Source organism: Camellia sinensis, chromosome 10 (genome assembly GCF_055761805.1).
Source record: "Camellia sinensis isolate YWXY chromosome 10, ASM5576180v1, whole genome shotgun sequence".
Lineage (NCBI taxonomy): Eukaryota > Viridiplantae > Streptophyta > Magnoliopsida > Ericales > Theaceae > Camellia > Camellia sinensis.
Window position 1 is genome coordinate 63787008 of NC_138970.1, and position 25150 is coordinate 63812157.

The 25150-nt window shown below is 39.8% G+C and overlaps 1 protein-coding gene across 2 annotated transcripts in view; it reads right to left on the bottom strand.

Moving 5' to 3' along the window:
• The window catches only part of LOC114309850 (uncharacterized), a 57988-nt gene that overhangs the window by 18306 nt on the left and 14532 nt on the right, over positions 1-25150 (bottom strand). Inside the window, exon 3 of one of the 2 annotated variants that reach the window (XM_082891537.1) lies at positions 9545-9569. In XM_082891537.1, coding sequence (XP_082747663.1) covers positions 9545-9569 — 25 coding nt within the window. Of the gene's footprint in view, positions 1-9544; positions 9570-11086; positions 12923-25150 lie in introns of those variants that run through there. The other variant, XM_082891536.1, reaches the window with a different exon arrangement.

Consider the following 25150-nt stretch of genomic DNA (forward strand, 5'->3'; position numbering starts at 1 on the left):
ACTCCGTAGACAGAGCTCATATGCTTGTCTAGAGAAGTGAAGATAGAGCTCATATGCTTATCTTTGTGAAGTGTGGATACAGCTTGTATGCTTATCTGTGGATATTGTTGATATACATATCTGTTGTAGAATGTGGATATAGCTTGTATGCTTATCTGTGGATATTGTTGATATACATATCTGTTGTAGAATGTGGATATAGCTTGTATGCTTATCTGTGGATATTGTAGTTATACATATCTGTTGAAAATGTGGATATAGCTTTTATGCTTATCTGAATGTGAGATATAGTTTTTATACATATCTGTGGAAATGATGATAGAGCTAGCATGCTTATCTGTTGAAAAAGGGAAAATGAAAAGTAATTGGGACTTGTAAGTCGTTGACATAAATATGTAATTTATGTGATTGTATCAGTGTTGACCAACTATCAATTGCTAATGTTTTAGTCATTGTCCATGGTTGGTTTAGTGTATTTCTACTGGGCTGTGGCTCACCCTATATGGGAATATCATTTTCAGGTACAGGAAGCATGCCACCTCCAAGGACATAGCTTGGGAGGCTAGAGGCGGACATAGTGTAGTTGTTTAACTTTTGATGTATTACATGTAATTTCAAGCCAAGGGCTTAATGTGTAAACGAGTTAGTACTCTTTTGTTGAAACCAAGTGTTAACTTGGAAAGCTGTAAGCCCGTAGGGCATTTTGTTTTGATGTTAACATGTAATACTTATGTAATGAAACTCAATGAAATAAAGGAATGTGGTTAGTTTAATGTTATTATTTTGAGGGCGTTACAACTTGGTATCAGAGCGTACCGGGTTCGAATACTTTGGGTACGTGGGAAGTGATTAGGATCACAATGGGTTTGTCTCGCTTGATAGAGACTTAGATGTGGTATCATAGGCTATGTGCTTAAGTGATAACATGCTTATGTGACTATGTGGGTATGGGATTTAATTTCTAGGATATTGATTGGATCCTTGAGTTTCTGGGAGTCTTGTTGGAAAAGCACTTGATCAATGCTATTTCTAACCGGAACTCTAGTAAAGCCTCGGGACTATTATTATCCGAAAATGAAATTCGTAAGTGCTTATGTGTTTATGTGCTTATGTGGAGTGAATTACACTTGTCCATGCATTAGGACGTGAGTGTTTAGTTTCGGCACATTTATGAATGTGCTAACGTTTTGTGTTGCCTTTATTAGGATGTCAGGACGAGGAAGAGGAGCTAGGCGTGGTAGACCTGCGAGGCAGGAAGTACCGTTACCGGGTGAGATTCCGGCAGTGCAGGAGGGAGTTGGGCAGGCCAATGTGGCCGAGCCAGTGGGTCAGCAGGCTATGGGTGCCTTGGCCAGAGAGATAGCAGGAGCTTTGGGTATTCTTAGAGCTGGGAATCAGGCAGCTGAGGCAGAGCCTTCCTTCTTGAAGAGGGAGTTCTTTCGGTGTAATCCGGACGAGTTTATCGGGGATCCTAAAGAGCCGCTTAAGGCAGATGAATGGCTCGAACAGACAATGAAGACGTTTGAGATGCTTGGCATCGAGGACGGAGCACTGAAAGTGACCTTGGCATCCTTCCAACTGAAGGGAGATGCGGGTCAATGGTGGAAATACGAGAAAGCTCGTGTTGGTGGTACTTGGGAGGCGTTTGTGAATGCTTTTCAGGAGAGGTTTTTATCAGCAGCAGCTAGGGAGAAGCTGAGGGATCAGTTTAGCCGGCTTAATCAGCAGGGCTTGTCAGTGGCCGAGTTTGAGGCTACTTTTACCAGTCTGTCTAGGTTTGCACCTGAACTGGTGGCGTCTGAGGAACGCCGTTGCTATGAGTTTGAGCGGAAGTTGAGGCGGGGCCTCAAGTTGAGAATTGGTGGGTCTTATATTCGAGAGTATAGACACCTAGTGGACGCTGCAGCTCATATGGAGCTTATGATGCAGGAGGAGGATGAGGGTCAGAGAGGCTCCAAGAGGAGCCAGGATAGTCAGAGTGATGGCAGGAGACAGAAGGGTTATAACCCTCAGCAGTCGCAGGGTGGTGTTGCTAGATCGACCTTCCCAGTGCCGAGTGCAGGCTCTGGGAGAGGTGGTCAGGGGGATTTCACCTGTTACAAGTGTGGCTAGCTGGGTCACAAGGTATCTGTTTGCCCGCAGAAGGGTGGGGGTCAGAAAGCTGCTTCTTCTTCAGCTAGACCGCAGAGTCAGAGTTTGGGCAGGGGGCAGCTCTTGACTTGTTATCAGTGTGGACAACCTGGGCACATGAAGAGGTTTTGCCCACAGTTGAGTGCCACTTCGGGAGCGTCTGGTTCTAGGCAGACGCAGGGTTTTCAGCCAGCTCAGTCTGTGCAGGCCTCGAGGGCCAATCCGGGAGTTTCGTCATCCCAGTCTGTGCAGCAGTCTTTTGCTCCGAGAGGTGAGCAGGTAGACCAGGGGCCTACGGGGCGCGTGTATGCTGTTACCGCGCAGGATTTAGTACCGGCTCCATCAGTAGTGAGAGGTACTTTTCTGTTTTGCAACTCAGTTGCTAATGTGTTGATAGACACGGGTGCATCTCATTCTTTTGTATCTGCTGCATTTGCATCTGTTTTGGAATTGGAGTTAGCACAGTTAGCATCTCCTATTTGTGTGGTATCGCCTTTGGGTGGTGAGTTGATTCTGAAACAGGGTGTTAGAGGATGTGATATAGAGGTCGCCGATTATAGGCTTCCTTTTCCGTTTGTTGTCATGCCCATGAAGGGTTTTGATGTTATTTTGGGTATGGACTGGTTATCGTCATACCGGGCTGTTATTGATTGCTACCGCCAGAGGGTTACATTGTGTACCTTGAGCGGGGAGTGGTTCCATTTCTTGGGAGGCCGGGTTGGTAGTGTTTTGCCACCGGGGTATGATTCGCGAGGGCGAAGTGAGCTTAGTAGTCTACTTGCTAGCTTTGAGAGTGGTGAGAGTGGTGAGACCCAGGTTGTGTTACCGAGGGTGGTTTGTGAGTATTCGGATGTCTTTCCCGAAGATCTTGTTAGTTTGCCACCTCACCGAGAGATAGAGTTCTCTATTGATTTAGTGCCTGGTACGGCGCCGATTTCTATGGCACCTTACCGTTTTGCTCCAGCAGAGTTGGTTGAGTTGAAAGTTCAGCTCCAGGAGTTGCTCGATAAGGGCTTTGTTCGCCCTAGTGTTTCACCGTGGGGAGCGCCGGCCCTCTTTGTTAAAAAGAAAGATGGTGCCTTGAGATTGTGTATAGACTACCGGAAGTTGAATCGGGCTACGGTTAAGAATAAGTACCCTATGCCCCGTATAGATGATTTGTTTGACCAGTTGAAGGGTTCCCGTTGTTTCTCTAAGATAGACTTGAGATCGGGTTACCATCAGTTGAGGGTCAGGGAGGAAGATATTCCTAAGACGGCATTCCGTACGCGGTATGGCCATTACGAGTTTTTGGTGATGCCATTCGGACTTACCAATGCACCGGCAGTCTTTATGGACTTGATGAACCGGATTTTCCGGGAGTTCTTAGACCGATTTGTGGTTGTTTTCGTGGACGATATCCTTATCTATTCGTCTTCTGAGGAGGAGCACGAGGCACACTTGAGAGTGGTGCTTGAGTTACTTAGAGCCCATAGGCTGTATGCCAAGTTTGGGAAGTGTGAGTTCTGGCTGGGGGAAGTCAAATTCTTAGGCCACGTGGTATCCGGGGAAGGGGTGTCTGTTGATACATCCAAGGTTGAGGCAGTGCAAGATTGGGCACAGCCTAAGAGTGTGTTTGAGATCCGCAGTTTTCTGGGATTGGCTGGGTATTACCGTCGGTTTGTGAAAGATTTCTCCAGGTTAGCGTCACCATTGACTAGACTGACTCGGAAGGGAGTCAAGTTTGTGTGGAGTGAGACTTGTGAAAAGTCGTTCCAAGAGCTGAAAGTTAGATTGACCACCGCTCCGGTATTGATTATTCCGGAGAGAGGGTTGGGATATGCGGTTTATTGTGATGCCTCACGAGAGGGTTTGGGTTGTGTGTTAATGCAAGAGGGGAAAGTGGTAGCTTATGGCTCACGTCAGTTGAAAATACACGAGAAGAATTACCCCACACATGACCTAGAGTTAGCAGCTGTGATCTTTGCCATGAAAATCTGGAGGCACTACCTTTATGGTGAGAGGTTCGAGGTATTCTCGGATCACAAGAGTTTGAAGTATCTGTTTACACAGAGAGACTTGAATCTGAGGCAGAGGAGATGGATAGAGTTCATCGAGGATTATGATTTTGAGTTGCATTATCATCCGGGAAAGGCCAATGTTGTGGCCGATGCCCTTAGTAGGAAGACCATTAGTGATGTTGCTAGTATAGCCATCCGGGAATGGGTGATGTTGGGAGCACTTGGCGAGTTTGATTTGCTACTGGGCGAATCTGTTGAGGCTGCGGCCTTGTTTTCTGTCGTTGTGCAGCCTACACTTGTGATTAGAGTGTTAGAGGCACAGAGAGGTGACCTTGAGGTAGAACCCCTCCGAGAAAAGGTCTCTAGTGGGAAAGTTGAGAAGGGTTTGACGGTATATCCCGACCTGAGTGTGAGATACCGAGACCGTTTGTTTGTACCGGAGTCTTGCCGAGAGGAAGTACTCCGAGAGTTTCATCATTCGCGCCTTGCGGTGCATCCGGGAGGTACTAAGATGTATCAAGATTTGGGTCGCCAGTTTTGGTGGCGGGGTATGAAAAGAGATGTGGCTGTTTTCGTATCGAAGTGCCTTACTTGCCAGCAAGTGAAGGCCGAGCATCAGAGGCCAGTGGGTTTGTTGCAACCCTTGCCTATTGCCGAGTGGAAGTGGGAGCATGTCACTATGGACTTCGTTGTAGGTCTTCCGAGGACTCAGCGGGGTAGTGATGCTATTTGGGTGGTTGTAGACCGGTTGACTAAGTCGGCGCACTTTATTCCTATGCGCGTGAGAGATTCGGTAGATCATCTTGCCGATTTGTATATTCGGGATGTAGTGAGATTGCACGGGGTCCCAGTGACGATCGTCTCAGATAGAGATCCTCGTTTTACTGCTAGGTTGTGGCAGAGTTTGCAGAGTGCCTTGGGCACTAAGTTGACCTTTAGTACGGCTTATCATCCTCAGACTGACGGCCAGTCCGAGCGTACTATTCAGATCCTCGAGGATATGCTTCGGGGTTGTGTCCTGGACTTCAGTGGGAAGTAGGAGAGGCACTTGCCATTGGTAGAGTTTTCCTACAACAATAGTTTTCAGTCTAGCATCGGTATGGCACCGTTTGAGGCCTTGTATGGCCGACCGTGTAGGTCTCCAGTTTGTTGGGCCGAGGTGGGTGATGCACCTTTGTTGGGTCCGGAGTTGGTTAGGGAGACGACGGAGAAAGTTGAGCTTATCCGTAGGAGGCTTGTTACAGCCCAGAGTCGACAAAAGAGTTATGCCGACCGTAGGAGGAGGCCTTTGGCGTTTGAGGTAGGTGATCATGTCTTTCTGAAGATATCACCTAGACGAGGCCTGATGAGGTTTGGGAAGAGTGGGAAGTTATCCCCTCGGTTTATTGGTCCCTTTGAGATCCTTGAGAAGATAGGTGAGGTTGCTTATCGGTTAGCCTTACCGCCGCAGTTGTCCGGAGTGCATGACGTGTTTCATGTGAGTATGCTTCGGAAGTATGAGCCAGATCCATCACATGTGCTGGATTGGAGCGATTTAGAGGTAGATGAGGATGCCTCGTATGAGGAGAGACCGGTTCGGGTCTTGGATAGGCGGGATCAGGTCCTGCGTGGCAAGACCATTCCTTTGGTGAAAGTCTTGTGGAAACATCACGGAGTGGAGGAAGCCACTTGGGAACGTGAGTTGGAAGTCCGTGAGAAATATCCGGACTTGTTTGTTGATGGGTGATCATGTATTTAAATTTTACATTATGTTGAACTTAAGAGCTTTTATATATGTCTTAAGTTGTAAAACATTGAGAATGTTTTGATTATTGGAAGCATGTTTTGGAACTTGCCTCTTATGGTAGTTGGATGTAACACTATATACGTTGAATATATTGTTGACATTGGAAAGTTAGTGCATAATGTTGGTGCATGTTAATAATACATATGTTGTTTACATATTGTGATATGTCTCTTGTTAAAGGGATGGGATGACCGGTAATGGGTCGAATTGTTGAATGTTAAAATGTAACATTGTTTAAAATGGAGGAAAACTTATTTTTGAAAACTTGTGCGTAATTTCGGGGACGAAATTCTTTAAGGGGGGGAGGTTATAGCGATCCCGGGTTTACCCTTGTTGTATAGTGATCCGGACATGTGTCCGTGGATGTTGGTAGTTGTTTATTATCTTGTTTACATCCTTTCTTACTTTGTATTTGAGTTATAGGATGTGTTGAGCGGGTTTGTTACAGATTGGTTGAGTTTAGAAACCAAAACTAGTTGCCCAGATTTTTGGCCTGTACGCTCGAGCGGAGGTGTTGGCGCTCGAGCGTAGATTACACCCTTTCAGTATTTTCCTGTGCAGCATTGTACGCTCGAGCGTAGGGTTGGGAGCTCGAGCGGAGGCCTGGTTCTGCAAAAGTGCTGGGCGAGTGCATTCTGCGCTCGAGCGGGAGGTTGGCCGCTCGAGCGGAAGTCTGTGAGTGGCCGCTCGAGCGGGGTGTTTTACGCTCGAGCGGAGACCTGGGTTAAAGTCCCGAATTTGTGACTCTTTAAATCACTTTTTCACTTTCTCTTCTCTCTCTTACTTTTCCAAAATCACCATTGTTGAGCCTCTCACTCTAGACTCTACCTTCTCTCTAGGTTTTGATCTAGTAGGAGTGATTTACTCACCTTTGGCCTTTACAAAAAAGTTGTTGATCGTCGAGGGCTTCATTTTAATCTGAAAATCTCGGGTTTTGGAGCACGTTGGGTTTTGTCGTCTTCTCCTTTGGGACTCCGAATTTGAGGTAGGGATAACCTACTCCTCTCTATGGGTTTTGTCTTTAAATTTTGGTATTTTGAGATGTTGGGCTTGGTTTGGTAATTTTGTGAAAGTTTGGGGGCTTTTGTGTAATTTTACAAAAGTTGGGGTTTTATTCATAATAAACCTAGATGCATGTTTGGCATAGAAAAATGGAATGATTGTTGAATCATTGATGAAAATGGAACCTAAGGGTTGAAATGGTAATTATGGAAAATGGCCTAATTACATTGTTTAATTAATTGGGATAATTAATTGGTGAGAAATGAGGAAATGAAATGTTGATTGAATATCCATTTGTGCATTTATTTTCTGTATTAGAAATAACTGCTTGGGGCTATCGGTAGAGGATAGTCGAGATTGTTGTAGACAATGCATGATGATTAGGTAAACGGAAACTAATCAATGGAATGTGTCATGGAACTTGACGGTTGATAGAATACATTAATTGTGTGTATTGTGTGATTGTATATAGAACCAATGTGTTTATATACGTTATGTGTAGAGGAGGAGATAGGGGATGTACTCCGCGGTTTAGGGGAAGATAGGGGATGTACCTCTAAACCGGATAGGTATTGGGAGGAGATAGGGGATGAACTCCGTAGACAGAGCTCATATGCTTGTCTAGAGAAGTGAAGATAGAGCTCATATGCTTATCTTTGTGAAGTGTGGATACAGCTTGTATGCTTATCTGTGGATATTGTTGATATACATATCTGTTGTAGAATGTGGATATAGCTTGTATGCTTATCTGTGGATATTGTTGATATACATATCTGTTGTAGAATGTGGATATAGCTTGTATGCTTATCTGTGGATATTGTAGTTATACATATCTGTTGAAAATGTGGATATAGCTTTTATGCTTATCTGAATGTGAGATATAGTTTTTATACATATCTGTGGAAATGATGATAGAGCTAGCATGCTTATCTGTTGAAAAAGGGAAAATGAAAAGTAATTGGGACTTGTAAGTCGTTGACATAAATATGTAATTTATGTGATTGTATCAGTGTTGACCAACTATCAATTGCTAATGTTTTAGTCATTGTCCATGGTTGGTTTAGTGTATTTCTACTGGGCTGTGGCTCACCCTATATGGGAATATCATTTTCAGGTACAGGAAGCATGCCACCTCCAAGGACATAGCTTGGGAGGCTAGAGGCGGACATAGTGTAGTTGTTTAACTTTTGATGTATTACATGTAATTTCAAGCCAAGGGCTTAATGTGTAAACGAGTTAGTACTCTTTTGTTGAAACCAAGTGTTAACTTGGAAAGCTGTAAGCCCGTAGGGCATTTTGTTTTGATGTTAACATGTAATACTTATGTAATGAAACTCAATGAAATAAAGGAATGTGGTTAGTTTAATGTTATTATTTTGAGGGCGTTACATAAAGTGAAAGTGATACTTTTGTGGTGAGAAAAGAACTGTCATGTTACAAAATTTTGTAATAGTGTTATGAAAGACATACCATATGCACCTTTTTACATAGCATCTCCCTAATTTGAAACTAATGAAATACTATAGAAAGAATTAAAATTTGAGAGTACTTTAGGAAGCTTCTTATTGTTTTCATAAATTATGACCTATTCCATTGAGTGTTGTTGATCATTACGACCTTTTTCAATCATGATTGAACCCATTGGGTTAAATCCTAGCTATTGAATGGTAATGGTTCCTATAGTAAGCTTTAGTAAAGCATCAAATTGAAGCATTGTTTCCACAGCAATTTACCAAAAATTAAGGAATCCCTATTCACAACAATGAAGGCATATTAATTCACTTCAATTGTTAGAAATAGTATACAAAAAATTACAAATAATTGGTTTTCTTTAAAGAACTAAAAAATATAAACCTTAAACCTTTATGGCACATATACATATAGACAAGAGAAAAATTAAATGCATAAATGTACAGGCAAAATCATACTAAAAACAAAGAGATCTGTACAACGTTCATAACAATGAAAAGAAAAAAATCTTAATCACAAAATATTTATCCGACTTCAACCCAAAAAAGAATTGCCACTATAGCAATCTAATAGAAAAAGCAAGAAGATAATTTGCAAACGCAAAACTTGCAATCTAAGAGCATCATGGCAAACCTCAAAAAACACACTGAAATAGAATTTATGTTGATCAAACATGGAGACATACTTTGCAATCTAATAGTATACACAAAACTCTCAATTTAATAGAATTAACCCAAAACTCGAAAAATATATACATAATTAAAACTGAAAGCACTTATAATACCTAAAAAGCAATCAATGTCATCAATGGACACAATAGTTCTAGAAAAAACTTCAAGCACCATCAACACCATTTAGTTGTAGACCTCAAGTACCATGAACAATAACCTTGAAAAAAAAAACGAAAAAGACAGAGAGAGAGAGAGAGAGAGAGAGAGAGAGGAAAGAGTAAAATCCCTTAACTAAACAATAACCAAAAAACAAAGCATTAGTAACCAAAATAATAACCCTAAATATGTCATTATCCACTATCTAACAAAAATCTACCAGAGATATTCTCATGGACCCAGTAAACATAGCTAGGTGAATGGAAGCAAAAATAGGGGAGAATAAGGAAAAGAATCAATAAAATAGCATGAAAAACAGGTGTGCTTACTCTATGGATGTTGCTCCTCTATGACCTAAGCTAAAAGAATCAAACAATGACGGGTTTTTATACCAGCAAAGTACAAACAATGATATCAAAAACCCAAAAATCATTGACCTACAACAAACAAAAAAATTAAATATCATAAACTAATTCAAAAGAAATCCATAACTATGCCCTTGAATTCAAACTTCAACTTCGATTTGCGACCTGTCTTGACCCAGCTTCACCATTATATGAGCTGAAGAACCAAGGGATTCTATAAAATTGAAAAAAACCTATGGTGGTGTGTTTTGGCTTGTGGTGGCGGAGGAAGGTGGTGCAACAGCAAGAAAAATGATGGGTTTTGGGTGTGATAAGATTGGTGGTGGTTGAGTAGCAATGGTAGATTGAAAATTTGGTCTTCGAATCAGTGGATTCAAGTGGTTGTTGACATGTGATTGGTTGTTGAAAGCAATCAGAGAGAGTGAAATAGGTAAGAGATTGGAGGGTTCGAAAGCGATGAACCAACTGCGTCTAATCCAAAACCTTCTGATTATTGAACCATAAAAGAGAATGAAGGAGGAAGTGTGTCAGAGAAACAGAGAGTGAGACTGAGAGAAGGTGTGTTCGAAATTTGAAATTCAAATGAGAGAGAGAGTTGAACAGAAAGGGATGGGTTGGAAGAACAAACAAAAGGAGAAAATGTATCCTCCACCATAGGATGTATGCCAAACAAACAATCTCAACCATTAAAAGACAATTTGTTTTTCAGACATTTTTAGACCATTAGATTGTGTCAATCCTAACCATTCAAAGTGACATCTAGGACAAAATTGTATTACATTTTCAAAAAGCTAGGTGCTTTATTATATAGATAATTGTGTTAGACTTAAGAGCCAAAAGATATTAACTACGTCAAATGAAACCAAGTCTACATGATCATTCTCTATCCATTTTTAACCAATGTTTTCAAAAGTCAAATCCTTCCACATGTTATACCTAGTGTAAGAGAAGAGCCCATACTTAATCCCAACAGTGAAATCATAAATAAACCAAATGGTGCATGTTTTCTTAAAAGCATAAGAAATATTTCAATAGTTGATCAAGTCAACTACCCATACATGACCTTAAATTGGAGCAAACCATGGATGAACTTCTGGTAGGCATTTTAGTCAACAAACAAATATATAGTGTACTAATAAATAACAAAAGAATAATATAAAAAAAAAAACATAATTTTTGAATAGCTTAGAATAAAAGGAACAATTGTCAATTCAACAAGTATTTGTTCTTGCTAATGAATTATGTCAGCACCGCTTCTTGTGAATGGGGTTGCTTGGTACTGTGTCGATATGGAGATTCAAAGGAGGGGAATCAAAAAATTTGTCACAGGGAGAGAGAGAGAGAGAGAGAATTAGGAGGCATTATACACAAGATACACATAATAGAAATTACAACAAGTCCAAAATAGTTGATGGAGATGCATAAGCCCATGTAAATCCATAACCAAAAAAAAAAAAAAAGGAGCGTCACTTAATAATATATAATTTAAGATGTGTGTACCGTTACCTTCATAGCTTAAGAAATTTACTCAATATCATGCATTCCATGACTATCTTTTGGCATGAACTTCTTTATCACTTCTCGGAGAGCAGGATCTTGTCCTTTAGTTGAGAGTATATCTACGATCAAGGGAAAATTGAATGCATCTGGCGAAAAACCCCTTTGAACCATTTCCTCAACGAGTATTAATGCCTCATAGCACTTGTGTTGTCCAATAAATCCTCGGATAATAGTGTTGTAAGTGACATCATTTGGCAAACAACCACTCTGTTCCATTTTAACAAACAACTCTTTAGCTTCATGCAGTAGGCCTTCTTCACAAAGACCTCAGATCATCATAGTGTATGTCTTAACATTTGGTTGTAATCTCTTGGAAGAAAGGTTACTGAAAATGGCCCTTGCAGTGTCAAGCTTTTTATCCTTGCAAAATGCATCAATGAGGATATTATACTTAACAATATCAAGATGTAAACTGTTGCTTTCCATCATGTGGAATAATGACAATGCTTCATAAATATGCCCATTTTTACACAACCCATCCAATACGATACCATAAGTTTGAGAATCTGGATATATGCCTGCAGCTTGCATATCATTGAAAAGTTTTTGAGCAGCTCCACATCTACCTGTTTGAAACAAACCCCATAACATAGCGTTGAAAGTTAAATTGTTGGGTTTCAACCCGCTTCGAGGCAATGCTCGAAAGAGAAGCATGGCCTCATGTATTTTCATTTTCTTGCAATATCCATTGATTAGAATGTCATAGCTAAAAACATCAGGGTGAAGGCCCCTCTCCACCATGGTATTCAACACTCTGCTTGCTTCTTCCATTTGGCCTTGCAAACAATATCCATCCATTAGAGTACTGTATGTGACTACATCAAGATCCACACCGCTTTGTATCATGCCTTCAAGTACCCCCACTGCCTCTTTCATCTTGCCTTCCTTGGTACATGCATCCAGCAACACATTATACGTACGAACATCCGGAGCAATACCACCATCCAACATTTCTCTGAACATTCCAGTAGCCTCCTTCCACCGGACAAAATTACATAGGCCATGAATCAAAGAAGTATAAGTGACAACATTTGGGAAAATACCCTTTTCATCCATTGTAGAAAAGAGTTTGAGAGCATCATCCACCATTCTATCCTTGCAAAGACTGTCAATGATCGTGGTATACACTACGGTGTTAGGTTTACAACTTCCCTCTTCCATTATCCTAAGCAAACTAACAGCCCTGATAGTGTTCCCCGTCCTGCAGAGCGCATTGACAATGGTTCCATACATAACCACGTCGGGTTCAATTTCTCTAGTTCTCATTAATTTCTTAAATAACTCCACAGCTTGAGGAGTTTTATCTTGCAAAATAAGCCCATTAATCAGAGTTGTGAAGGTAGTTACATCAGCTGTATAACCGCGTTTGAAGAGGGTACCCAAAAGAGACAACCCAAAATCGACTCGATTAAGGTGGCAGTAACAGTTAATAGCAATGTTAAAGGTGTAGAAATTGACCTGAATGCCTTGGAACCGTTGCAACTTGTTCTGAATAAGAGAAAGAGCAGTGGCGTAATGACCCATTTTCAAAATAGAGCCTAAAGCTTTATTGAATTGAGAAATTGTGGGCAAAGGTCGCATTCGGAGCATGCGATTGAAGGAAATTAAAGCGGAATGAAGATGATTGGGACCCAAATTGCATGGTTGTTTGGGTAAGGCTTTAGGTTTAGGTTCGCGTCCTTGAGGAGGAGAAGTAGGGTTTTTGGTGGTGTTCGAGAGAGAACGAAACAGAACAAATAGAGATGGAGATGTGGAAGTACCTTTTAATAGCCAATGATTGTAGTAAGCTATTCTTGGTCCAATAATGGAAGAAATAGAAATTCTTCTTCTTCTGCTTGACATCTTCTCCAGGCTCAGCTCTGTGCGTGTGCGAGGAGAGAGAGAGGGAGTAGTAGATACTGATGTGTAGCAACTGAATACTTGCTTCGTTTGGTTTTGGTTTTGGTTTGGTTTTGGCCTTTGCTTTTGTTTTTTTTTTTTTTTTTCTCTTTGTACTGTCAGCTCATTATTTTAGTGTCCAGTGGTGATAGATCCCACTAAAAATAGATCACTAAGCCAGTTCTAATGAGTTGGCAGTCCAGAAAATAAAAAAATAAAAAAAAAGCAAAGAACAAAACATCAAATCAATTAGGAGCACAGTATTTTTAGAGCTATTAGAACTCATTGTTTTAGTGGTCTCAAACAATTTTCTTTTAGTGTCTGTATCACCATTGTTTTTATAATTTATTTTCTGAGATTTTTTTTAAAAAAAGTATTAATTAATTTGAACAAAAATAAATATTATTTTTTAAAAAAATTTAAAAAACTATTTCTACCTTCAAAAAATATAATATCATTTGAAGTTTATGAATATTTTTAAATTTCAAATTTCAATAAAAGTATTTCAAGAAAACATAATTTAAAAATTAAACCAAACAAATAAAACTTGTTATTTATTTTTATTTTTTTTGGTTTGTTGTTACCTTTTAAAATTTAAATAGTAAATTATAAATACATTTCTTGAAGTTTGCTTAAATTATAATTTGTCCTTTGTGATTTTAAAAATTACATCTCGCTCTTTGAAATTTTTAATTTCATAGCAAATGACTATTTTTATTGATAAATCAAGTTAATTATTAATTTTTAATGATGTCAAAAAATTATTTTAATTAATAATTCAGGTAATTTTATCATTGTATAGGAGAACAATTAGTAATTTTATTTTTTCAGTTAATTCTATTAAATAAAAAAATTCTGACAATTAGGTATTTGTAATTTTTTATACTATAAGGGGCAATTCATGTTTTAAGCATAAGGTGTATTTGTAATTTATCCTTTTAAGCAGGGAAATAATATGGTACACAATCTTCAAATGGGTGTACCAAATGCACCCTATAACTAAAGAAGAAAATGACATAATTTCATACTTTTTAAGTCATAACTTAAAAAAAAAAATGTCATAACTAAACACAACATGAGACATAACTAAAGATCTTGTGAGACATAACTAAAATAATGTCATAACTAAAGAAAAAGATTTGTCATAACTAAAAAAGAAAATGACATAATTAGGAATGCATATGATATACCCCTTTTAAGGGTGTGCATATTAGAATTTTCCTTTTCAGTAAACAGGTGTTTCTAAAATTTAGAAATAGAAATTAACCACATGCATTATATTGGTATTAATTATGAATTATGCACAGATATTTTTTTTTTTTATGACTAGGTATTCGGGTTAGTTTACGTGCACCACGACTAATTATGGGACTCATGCAAATCTTGGACAAAACTAGCGGGTGAAAATAATGGTTATGAGGGTGAAAATAACAAATTATCAAATTAATGTCCGTTATGATCAATTACAGTGTTTTGGTTAAGTTACAACTATGATGGCTTCAGTGACGACTAAAAATAGCATTCAATTATAGTTTAAAATTTTAGTTTATGACCCAAATGACTATAATTAATGGCACGCTTGCTTTTATTTTTTTAGTTTTAATTGTCGAAAGTGAAAGTATATACGATATAGATTTTTTTACAACTATGTATAATAAACTAGGAATAGACACGGCCAACAGTTTTTTTGGTACCACAAGTACTACAAATCTCAATTATATTCAAAATGATAATACCACTCCAATTTATGACTTCATAGATAAGAAGCTGAAATTGTTTCCACATATTGAACTGGCAAAAGCATTCATAAATTTCAAATAGCAAACTTCAAAATTAAAGCCCAAATAATAAATTTTATATTTCAGTGTAGCATAATCAAAGAATCTAAAAATATTTGCTTGATTTTAAGTCCAAATAGCAAATTTTAAAATTTAATCCACATAAAAATGACACATTGTACACACTTTATTTTGACCGGCCCTAAGACTTGGACACTTTCTTTTGACCACCCGCTGATGAAAATTAGAATATGCTATTTTATGAATTTCTCAGCAGAAAAAATCAGATTGAAACTTTATTCCCAAACCTCATCCGTTTTGGCCAAATTATTTTATATCACTAAATATTTTTAATTTGTAGCATTTTATAAATTTATATAATGTTATGTTCTTGTACATGTTTTGAGATGGTGTTATATAAATTGATACATTTTAGCTATTTGATAAATAAAATATATATATATATATATATAAAAAGAGAAAATAATGAAAAACAAAAAAAAAAAAGAAAAGTTAGAGTGTGGTCAGGGATATTTTTGGGGAGAAGAGAAAGAAAAGATAGAGAGACTATTATTATGACTTTCGGTGATGGTGGAAGAGAGGAGTCCGGATCCTCGGCCGCGTATTCCTATGGCCATTCCTGAGGCGCCCCAAAACGGCGTCATTTTGGGGCCAAATTTCAATAAAAAAAAAATACGTAACAAAAGCAAGCAAGGAAGAAGAAGTAAGGAAGGAAGAAGGGAGAAGAAATCTCCTTCTCCAACTGCAAGACCCACCTCTCCCAAAAGCCCTATTCTCTAGTCCGCCACCTTCCTCTTCAATCTCTCTCTCTCTCTCTTTCTCTCTCTCTCTCTCTCTACAATGGAGAATCAACACCGGTTGAAACTGCGAATCTCTCGCATGCTCCGATCATCGTTTAGGTCTTTCAAGTCTCGAAACATCTCAGACGATGTCAAGCGACCCATTTTCGTACCCTATCGACACCACCAATTGATCGAACTCTTCTCTCCCAAATCCCCTGAAATAGAGCTCTGTTCTCGGCTCAAAGTTTCAGACTGAAACTCACTTCTCACTCTGCCCAACACCTTCAGCCAAAACTTCCTTCCGACATCACCCATTTCGCCTCTAAACTCGTTCTTCTAGTTTCAACGATCAGAGTCGATTCAGAACCAGAAAAGGCCAAGAAAGAAGACAAAGAAGACAACCCATTTAATCAAAAAAGGTAGTTTTGGGCTTTTCTCTCAACCTCTCTCTCTCTCTCTCTCTCTCTCTCTCTGTATTCAGTTTTGGGGGAGGTGGGTCTTGCAGTTGGAGAAGAGATTTCTTCTCCATTTTTCCTTCCTTGCTTATTCTTCTTTCCTTGCTTTTGTTCTATATTTTTTTTTTTAATTGAAATTTGGCCCCAAAACGACACCGTTTTGGGGCGCCGCAGGAATGGCCGTAAGAATATGCGACCGAGGATCCGGACTTGAAAGAGAGGGCCAAGGAGATTTTTATTGTTTTGATTGGGGTGGGTGAGATAGAATTTCAAAAGAAGACACACAATGCACATAGAGGGCTATCTGGTTGATGATTAAAAAAAAAAAAGACCTCTCTCTCTCTGAACTATTTTCGGATATGAACCAGAGATGCTTCTTAATACCAAAAAAAAAAAAAAAAAAGAGAAGAGTTGTGTAAAGTGAAGTTTGAAATGGTGGCCTAAAGAAGAAGTTTGGTATATCTCTGTGTTTTCTTCAGAAAATTACATAGACAAACAGAGAGGTACATGCAAAATCTCTCTCTCTCTCTCTCAGCAAAGAGCTGCTGAATGGTATTCAGACATTTGCTTCTTCAACCTGTTCGTCAGTCAGGGATAGACTTGCAGCTCCATACCCCTTTTTCCAGCCTTGCCTTCAGTGTGGCAGCCCCTCTCAAGGCTGCATTAGTTATCAAACCGACAACTGCCAAGATCTGGTCATGCTCAGCTCCCATTTCCTCTGCAATCTCAATACAATGTGAAGCTACCAGAGCCGCTGCAGATGCCATTACAGTAGACTGAAAGATCAGAATGAGAGGAAGAAGCAGGAGCTTAGAACCCACAATGCCCAACTTCACGTAGCTATGTCTGTGGCTGGTGTTGCTACCTCGTCTGTGACGTCCCCTGAAATATCCGAAGCTGCCCAACTCTCAACAGGTTTGCATAGAGAAGGAACTTAACACAAATTCTCTGTCTCTTCATTCTTCTTTTCTCTCGAACAGTGGGGTTATTGGTCATATGTTCTATGTTCTCTTTTACCTCAGGATACTTCAATGATCTTCATCTTTCTTCCTTTGCACCTCCATCACCGTGGTGGTCTGTTGTATGTTTGGTGGGTGTTCAGAGATCATCGGCGTGTTCTGGTTGCTGAAGTGCTGCTACTTTGCTTCGGCTAGTTCATCTTTCTCTAGTTCTAGAGAGAGAACGATGGTGGCGGGGTGTGCTAGTGGAGGTGGTATTGTTGTTCATGGCTGTGGTCTCTTCCCCCGTGGTCCTCTGTTTTCGTTCTCTATGAAGGTGTTCTCATCATTCATGGGAGTGGTTGAGTCCAGGGAGATTTTCACTGGGCTCAATTTTCATTAGAAAAAAGGTGTGAAATGTGTCAGTGGGCTACTGAGTTAGGTTATTAATTTTGGGCATTTATTTTTTATTTTGAGTGTTTTGTGAGATTTTATTTTATTTTATTATTCCCTCCTCTCTCTCTCATTTGGATTTGTAATATTTAAAGTGTTGTAATAATCCCTCATCCCGCTTCTTTCTATCCCATTCTTTAATCGCTTTCCCTAACTGTACATATGTATATATTTGGCATGCTATGCATATCTATGCTTCGCATCCATATTCCATGCATTAAGATTCGGCTAAGTTTGCATTTGTGGATTTAATCAATTCTTATGTGATTCTATGCGCTACCTCATGTTCTTGAGATGATTCACATGTCATATCTTAGAAGCCGAATCTTTAGTTGCATCTCGTGAGTGAATTGCATTAGGATTTTGTATATAGGATCATGCATATTTTACTAACTTTATTTTGTAGCTGTTCGCGGGACGTCAGTATATATGTGAGTTTTTATATTTTAGCATCCCACTTGTACATAATTTTCTTATTATGTTTAGCATCCTACCATGAAGCTAATTGCTTAAATGATAAACTGTTTGAATGCTTATGGATGAAGGCTTGTTGCTTGAATTGGAATGATTCAACGAATATACGTTTTAAGCCCACTTTGTAGTGGCAAATTCACAAGCTTTAAGCCCACTTTGTCAAGTGTCAAATTCAAACTCTTTTCAACAAACAAACATGAAATTGAATTGTTCCAATTTGAGTAAACTAGTCTATACTTGTATGCTTCACATAGTAATTTTTAGAATTTATTAAATAATCAAAATATGAACATATAAAATAAATAAAATTCATATCATGGTTTAGTAGAGACCGATCTTTGATCAGGTGAGCAGGGGTGTTCATTGTAACGCCCCAAATTTCTAACCCAAATGATAATACAACAATCATGGCTCTTTCAAGAAAAACCGAATATAAATCTCCAAACTTACATTATATGATACAATAGTTCTTCATGCAACAATACATTAATCTAACAACAAGTAAATAAACAAATAAATACCCCCAAGGGTTTACAAGTTTCCAAGGCTTGAGCCTGATTACTCAAAACGGTTATTCAAACCCACACACATACAGCCCTTGACTTACATACAGAGCCATAGCAAAATGAGAGTCTCGTACTCTCAACACACATTTCCTTGCCTTTAGTTAGGCAGCATCATCATATTTTTTTCCTGCACAAAAATCCCATTGGGTGAGCATAAAGCCTAGCAGGAAATCCTTAACAAAGTATATTCATTTTATACAAATATTAAGAGATGAAATGCACATGCCATGCTATGTCCCTTTTTGAAGAAAAATCACATTTTCATCTTTTGAAAACCATCATGTTCAATGATATCATGCAATTTCAATTGTTCAAAACTTAACAATTTATTTCAAGAGCGGTAAATACGACTTTGGTAATCCCTAGGTCGGTGTCTGCAAATAGACTATACAAGTACTACCAAATTGTCATTTTTACCGGTATTAACCTGAAGGCTCGACACCTATCTGCGCAGGTTTTCGGTCTTTCACCCTGGACTCTCAGGCCAACTTATTTAATATCATCTACACCACCTATCAAGACTTACCAACGTATTTACCCCAAAATCATTTCATGAAAACTTGTTTCTCAACATTCTTTTCTCAATGCAAGTTTTCAAATCAATTTTCAAAGTTTAATGTAATCAAATGAATTGTTATGCCAATAACACAAGATAAATATAAAAACTTTTATTCCAATTCATCATCCAAAGAATAACACAATTCCCTCTTCTCAAGTATCCTCAACAATTAGTCATTTCAAGACTATTTCAACGTTTTGAACAATAATTTCCAAAATGAACAACAATTCTCATATTCCCTGAAATTCATCATTTATATAAATATAAATAAGAAATTTCCCAAACATCCATTTATTTTGACACACAAAATAAATACAACAATATCATTCATGGATTTTCAGTCTCTTTTAAAAAAATTCCCAAATTCTGGGTTTTCTCACCAAAACTATACAACTCAAATCCTTTGAAAGAAAACTTTCCAAAAATCATATTTTTTTCAATCAAAAAAGATCAAAACCCATAAGATCATTTTAAAAGAACAAAAGACAAACTCACTTTCAAAATTGCTCAACTTCTTGAATCAACAATCAATTTTCAAAACTATCGAAAGATGATTTCGAAAATCATATAGATCCCTACCTCAAGTTTTGAAGAAGAAATGAAATGAAACCCCCAAAATTAACGATGTCGAAACTTGATCTTCATCGCACACAACGAAACCCTCGAGAAGTTTACCAACTTTGATGAAGAACTTATGGCAAAACTCTAATGGATCTTGAGAAATCAAGGTTTTGATCCAATTTGGCGTAAGGAAATGTAGAGAGAAGGGAGAGGAAAGGGTTTTTAGAGAAAGAGAGATATACAAAAGTGATCTGAAATATCAAATTCATGAACTGATTAAACATGGTCCGTTCGAGCGTGGAAAGCCCCGCTTGAGCGTCAAATACACTTTCTCAGTACTTTTGCAAACAGGTCAAACTTCTGAAACCAAACATTCTCCACTCAGCGCATAAATGGCCGCTCGAATGGACAAGCAACTTCTAATGTATTTTGCATTTTTGCTTCGGGGGTGCTGCCCCTCAACCCCGCCAGGGCACTACCCTAGGACCTGCCAAGGGACGCTGCCTTCTGGACCCCCGTGAGCTGACTGGGCAGCTCGATCCACGACATACTCAGCGAAGTGGCAAGACTGGGATCGCTACAACCTTCCCTCTTAAAGAATTTCATCCTCGAAATTTCAAATCAAACTACCCAAACAAAAGGTTTCTAGCGATCAAAACCACGCTATTTCATTTTCAAACCATAATACTAACTCTCAACCAAATTTCACCATTTCCACCGTGGTTATCTCATTAACAACAACCTTCCAAATATGCATAAACATGAAATTTCCCAAAAAGTAATGGCAACTCTAAACAACCTTATGCTTAAAATAACAATGCACATATCAACATGTGGTTAACAAATTTAAATACGTTTCTCTTAACACTAGGGAATATTACAAAGAAAAGCAACTTAAGCATTTTTAAATAAATCCAGATATTTAGAGTGGACTTCCATCTCCCGTTCCCACGTCGCTTCTTCAACCCCATGGTGTCTCCACAACACCTTTACCAATGGTATAGTTTTGCCCCGTAGCACTTGCTCCCGGGTATCTAATATTTGAACTGGTCGTTCTTCGTAAGAGGCATCCTCATCTACCACCAAGTCAGCCCAATCAAGCACATGAGAAGCGTCGGGTTCATACTTCCTAAGCATAGCTACATGAAATACGTTGTGAACTCCTGAAAGTTGTGGCGGTAAAGCTAACCCGTATGCCACTTCCCCAATTCGCTCTAAGATCTCAAAAGGCCCAATGAACCTTGGAGATAATTTACCACTCTTACCAAATCTCATCAAACCCCGCCTTGGTGAGATTTTTAGAAACACATGGTCACCAACTTCAAAAGATAAAGGTTGTCTCCTCTTATCGGCATAAATCTTTTGTCGGCTCTGGGTCATAGCTAATCTCTTCCGAATGAGAACAACTTTCTCGGTTGTCTCTGTAACAATTTTCGGACCCAGTAACGGTACATCACCCACTTCGGCCCAACAAACCGGTGATCTACAAGGTCGGCCATACAAGGCCTCAAATGGTGCCATCCCAATACTAGCTTGGTAACTATTGTTGTAAGCAAACTCAATTAATGGTAAGTGCCTTTTCCAAGGCCCCTTAAAAGCAACGATACAAGCTCTAAGCATGTCCTCCAAAATCTGAATGGTACGTGTCGACTGTCCATCGGTTTGAGGATGATAAGCGGTGCTAAGAGTCAACTTCTTGAAGGCTTTGTCATAACCGGGCAGTAAAATGAGGATCCCTATCTGACACAATAGTCACAAGGACTCCATGAAGTCGAACTATCTCTCTAATGTACAACTCTGCCAAGCGTTCAACTAAGTCGCAGGTGCACATCGGAATGAAATGGGTAGACTTAGTCAACCTATCAACAATCACCCAAACAGCATCGTTGCCTCATTGTGTTCTAGGAAGCCCAACTACAAAATCCATGGTAACACACTCCTATTTCCACTCGGCTATCGGTAAGGGTTGTAACAAACCCACTGGTCTTTGGTGTTCGGCCTTCACTTATTGACAAGTAAGGCACTTCGATACAAATAAAGTGACATTCCATTTCATACCCTTCCACCAAAACTGACGACTAAGATCATGATACATTTTAGTGCCTCTCGGGTGTACCGTAAGGCGTGAGTGATGGAACTCCTAAAGTACTTTCTCTCTACAAGATTCCGGTACAAACAAACGGTCTAGGTAATGTACACTCAGATCCGAGTGAACGTTCAAACCTTTCTCTTCCTTTCCATTGGAAATCTTAACACGGATTGATTCCACATTACGGTTTCCTCGTTGTGCCTCTATGACCTTAAACCAAGGTAGGTTGAGCATTCAAAGTAAGCAAGGTAGCACTCTCTCCAGACTCACCCAAGTGCAAATCAAACTTGCCAATAACATCTAGTATATCCCATTCCCAAATGGCCACACTTGCCAACTACTCATAGATTTTCGACTCAAAGCATCGGCCACCACATTAGCCTTCCCTGGATGATAGTATAACTCAAAGTCATAATCCTCCATAAATTTCATCCACCTCCATTGTTGTAAATTCAAGTCTTTTTGAGAAAACAAATACTTTAGACTCTTATGATCGGAGAAGACTTCAAACTTCTCACCATACAAATAATGCCTCCAAATTTTCAAAGCAAAAGTCACCGTTGCTAATTCTAGATCATGGGTGGGGTAATTTTTCTCATGAGTTTTCAATTATCGTGAACCGTAGGCCACAACTTTCCCCTTTTGCATCAAGACACAACCAAGTCCATCCCCGGATGCATCATAATAGACAGTGTAATTCAAACCCCTTTCTGGAATTATCAAAACCAGTGAGGTAGTCAATCTAATCTTAAGCTCTTGAAATGACTTTTCACAAGCCTCACTCTACACAAATTTGATACCATTTTCTAGTCAACCTAGTCAAAGGTGCAGCTAGTCTAGAGAAATCCCTTACAAAACGTCGATAATACCCCACTAATCCCAAGAAACTCCGGATTTCAAAAACATTCTTGGGTTGTTCCCAATCCTGTATGACATCTATCTTTGAGGAGTCCACAGTCACTCCCTCTCTAGACACTACATGCCCCAAAAACTTCACATCTGTTAACCAAAACTCGCATTTTTCAAATTTGGCATACAATTGGTGCTCAGTAAGTAAACCCAGCACTACCCGCAAGTGAGTCTCGTGTTTCTCTTCAGAGGTTGAATAAATCAAGATGTCGTCCACAAAGACGACCACAATGGTCCAAGTATTCCCAAAAAATTCTGTTCATCAAATCCATAAAGGAAGCTGGTGCATTGGTTAACCCAAAAGGCATTACAAGGAATTCATAGTGGCCATAACAAATACAAAAGGCCGTCTTCTGAATGTCCTCCTCCCAGACTCTCAATTGATGGTACCCCAACCTCAAATCTATTTTTAAGAAGCAACGAGACCCTCTAAGTTGGTCAAACAAATCATCTATTCTGGGTAGAGGATACTTGTTCTTAACTGTAACTCTATTCAACTTGCAGTAATCAATACACAACCGTAATGACCCATCCTTCTTCTTCACAAAGAGAGCCAGCGCTCTCCAAGGCGATGTACTAGGACGAATAAAGCCCTTGTCGAAAAGTTCTTGGAGTTGAATCTTCAACTCATGCAATTCGGCTGGTGCAAATCTATATGATGACATAGAAATCGGTGCCGTGCCAAGCACTAATTCAATGGAGAACTCGATCTCCCGATGAAGTGGTAAACTAGTAAGATCTTCTGGAAAGACATCCGGATATTCACAAACTACCCTTGGTAACTCAGCACGAGCCTCATCACTCTCACTATCCAAGAGAGTTGCAAGAAGGCCACTAAGCTTGCTCTTACTACGAGGGTCAACAATTGGCGACAAGGCTCTATCAACTCGGTTCCCCAGAAAATAGAAACGATCACCACCCGAAGTGCACACTGTAACTCCCTGATGGTAACAATCAATCACAGCTTGATAAGAACACAACCAATCCCTGCCTAAAATGACATCAAAACTCGACATATCTAGCAACACAAAAGCAAACGGAAGTTGACGCCTGACAACTTCTATTTCACAATCACAACAACCCCGGTCTAAATTAACTGTACCCCCAAAAGGTGACTCTACTCTGAGTGGAGGCACTAACCGTGCTACCTCTAACCCCAATGTAGAAGCAAATGCAGTAGATATAAATGAATGAGACGCACCTGTGTCTATCAATACATTAGCCAAAGAATTACACACAACAAAAATACCTCTCACAATTGAGAATTTTGGCAACTACTTTGGCACGGTAACAGCATACACGTGCCCCTGTGGCCCCTGATTGACTTGCTCCCCTCTCGGAGCATAGGCCTGTTGTACTGACTGAGCCAAAGCAGCTCCCTGATTAACTCGCGAAGCTTGAACTGATTGAGCCTGCTGGTGGCTTTGAGTCTGCCTCAACCCTAATGCGCCAGATGCGCCTCCCAAGTGTGGGCAAGTTCTCTTCATATGTCCCGGTTGACCACACTGATAACAATTAAACCCTTGACCTTTATTCTGAGACTGAGACTGACTTTGAGATCGGTTAGGTGGTGGTATTATTAACTGCCCTCCTCCCTTCTGTGGGCATGAGAAGGCTTTGTGACCCGGTTGACCACACTTCAAAACATAAGAAACTACTCGATGCACTTTTTCCTGGACCCGCACTAGGCAAAGGAAAAGTGGATCTAGACTACTGTGGTTAGGACTGGGATAGATAGGTGTTCATACTCTTCTTGTTATGCCAATAGTCTCCTTGAGACTCTTGGCCCCTAGACTTCAAACTCCAAAGCCTCTCCTCTTCGGCTTGTATGAAAATTTCTATGTGTGTCGCCGTTTCCACAAGACGGTCATATTCCTAAATAATATTTCCGACAAGCTTGAACATAATTTTTGTTTTCAATTTCTTTTCAAATTTAATGCAACGGCACTCTTCCGTTGCGACCAACTCTGGTGCAAATCTGGACAAACTAGAGAAGACTGCCTTAAACTCGGCCACAGGCATGTCGAGTTGTTTGAGGTCTTTAAACTCTTGCCTCAATCTCTCCCTAGCAGTGGGAGGTATGTACTTATCTTGGAAAGCAACTGCAAAGGCTTCCCATGTCAACTCCACTCTACCCTTGGCATATTTCCACCATTGACCCGCGTCTCCCTTAAGGTACTAACTCGCTAGAGTCACTCTGAGTTCACTATCTTCGATGTGAAGCATTTCAAATGTCTTCACAGTTTGTTCGAGCCATTCATCCGCTTTCTTGGGCTTGGGGCCACCATGGAACTCATCCGATTTGGCCCGCAAGAACTCTCTAGTAGGGAAACTCGCCCTTGACTCCGCGATGTTCTCTCGGGCTTGATTCTCCACCCTCAACAAGTTCATAAACTCTCTTAAAGCCCCTGCCATTTCTCGAGCTAGGGCCCCCATTGTGGTTTGACCCGCTTGTCCCACCTTCTCAGCTACATTAGCTTGGCTTACTTGCTCGGCCATATTAGCTTGGCTGAACCCTTCTTCTTACACCGGAACCCTTTGGACCGG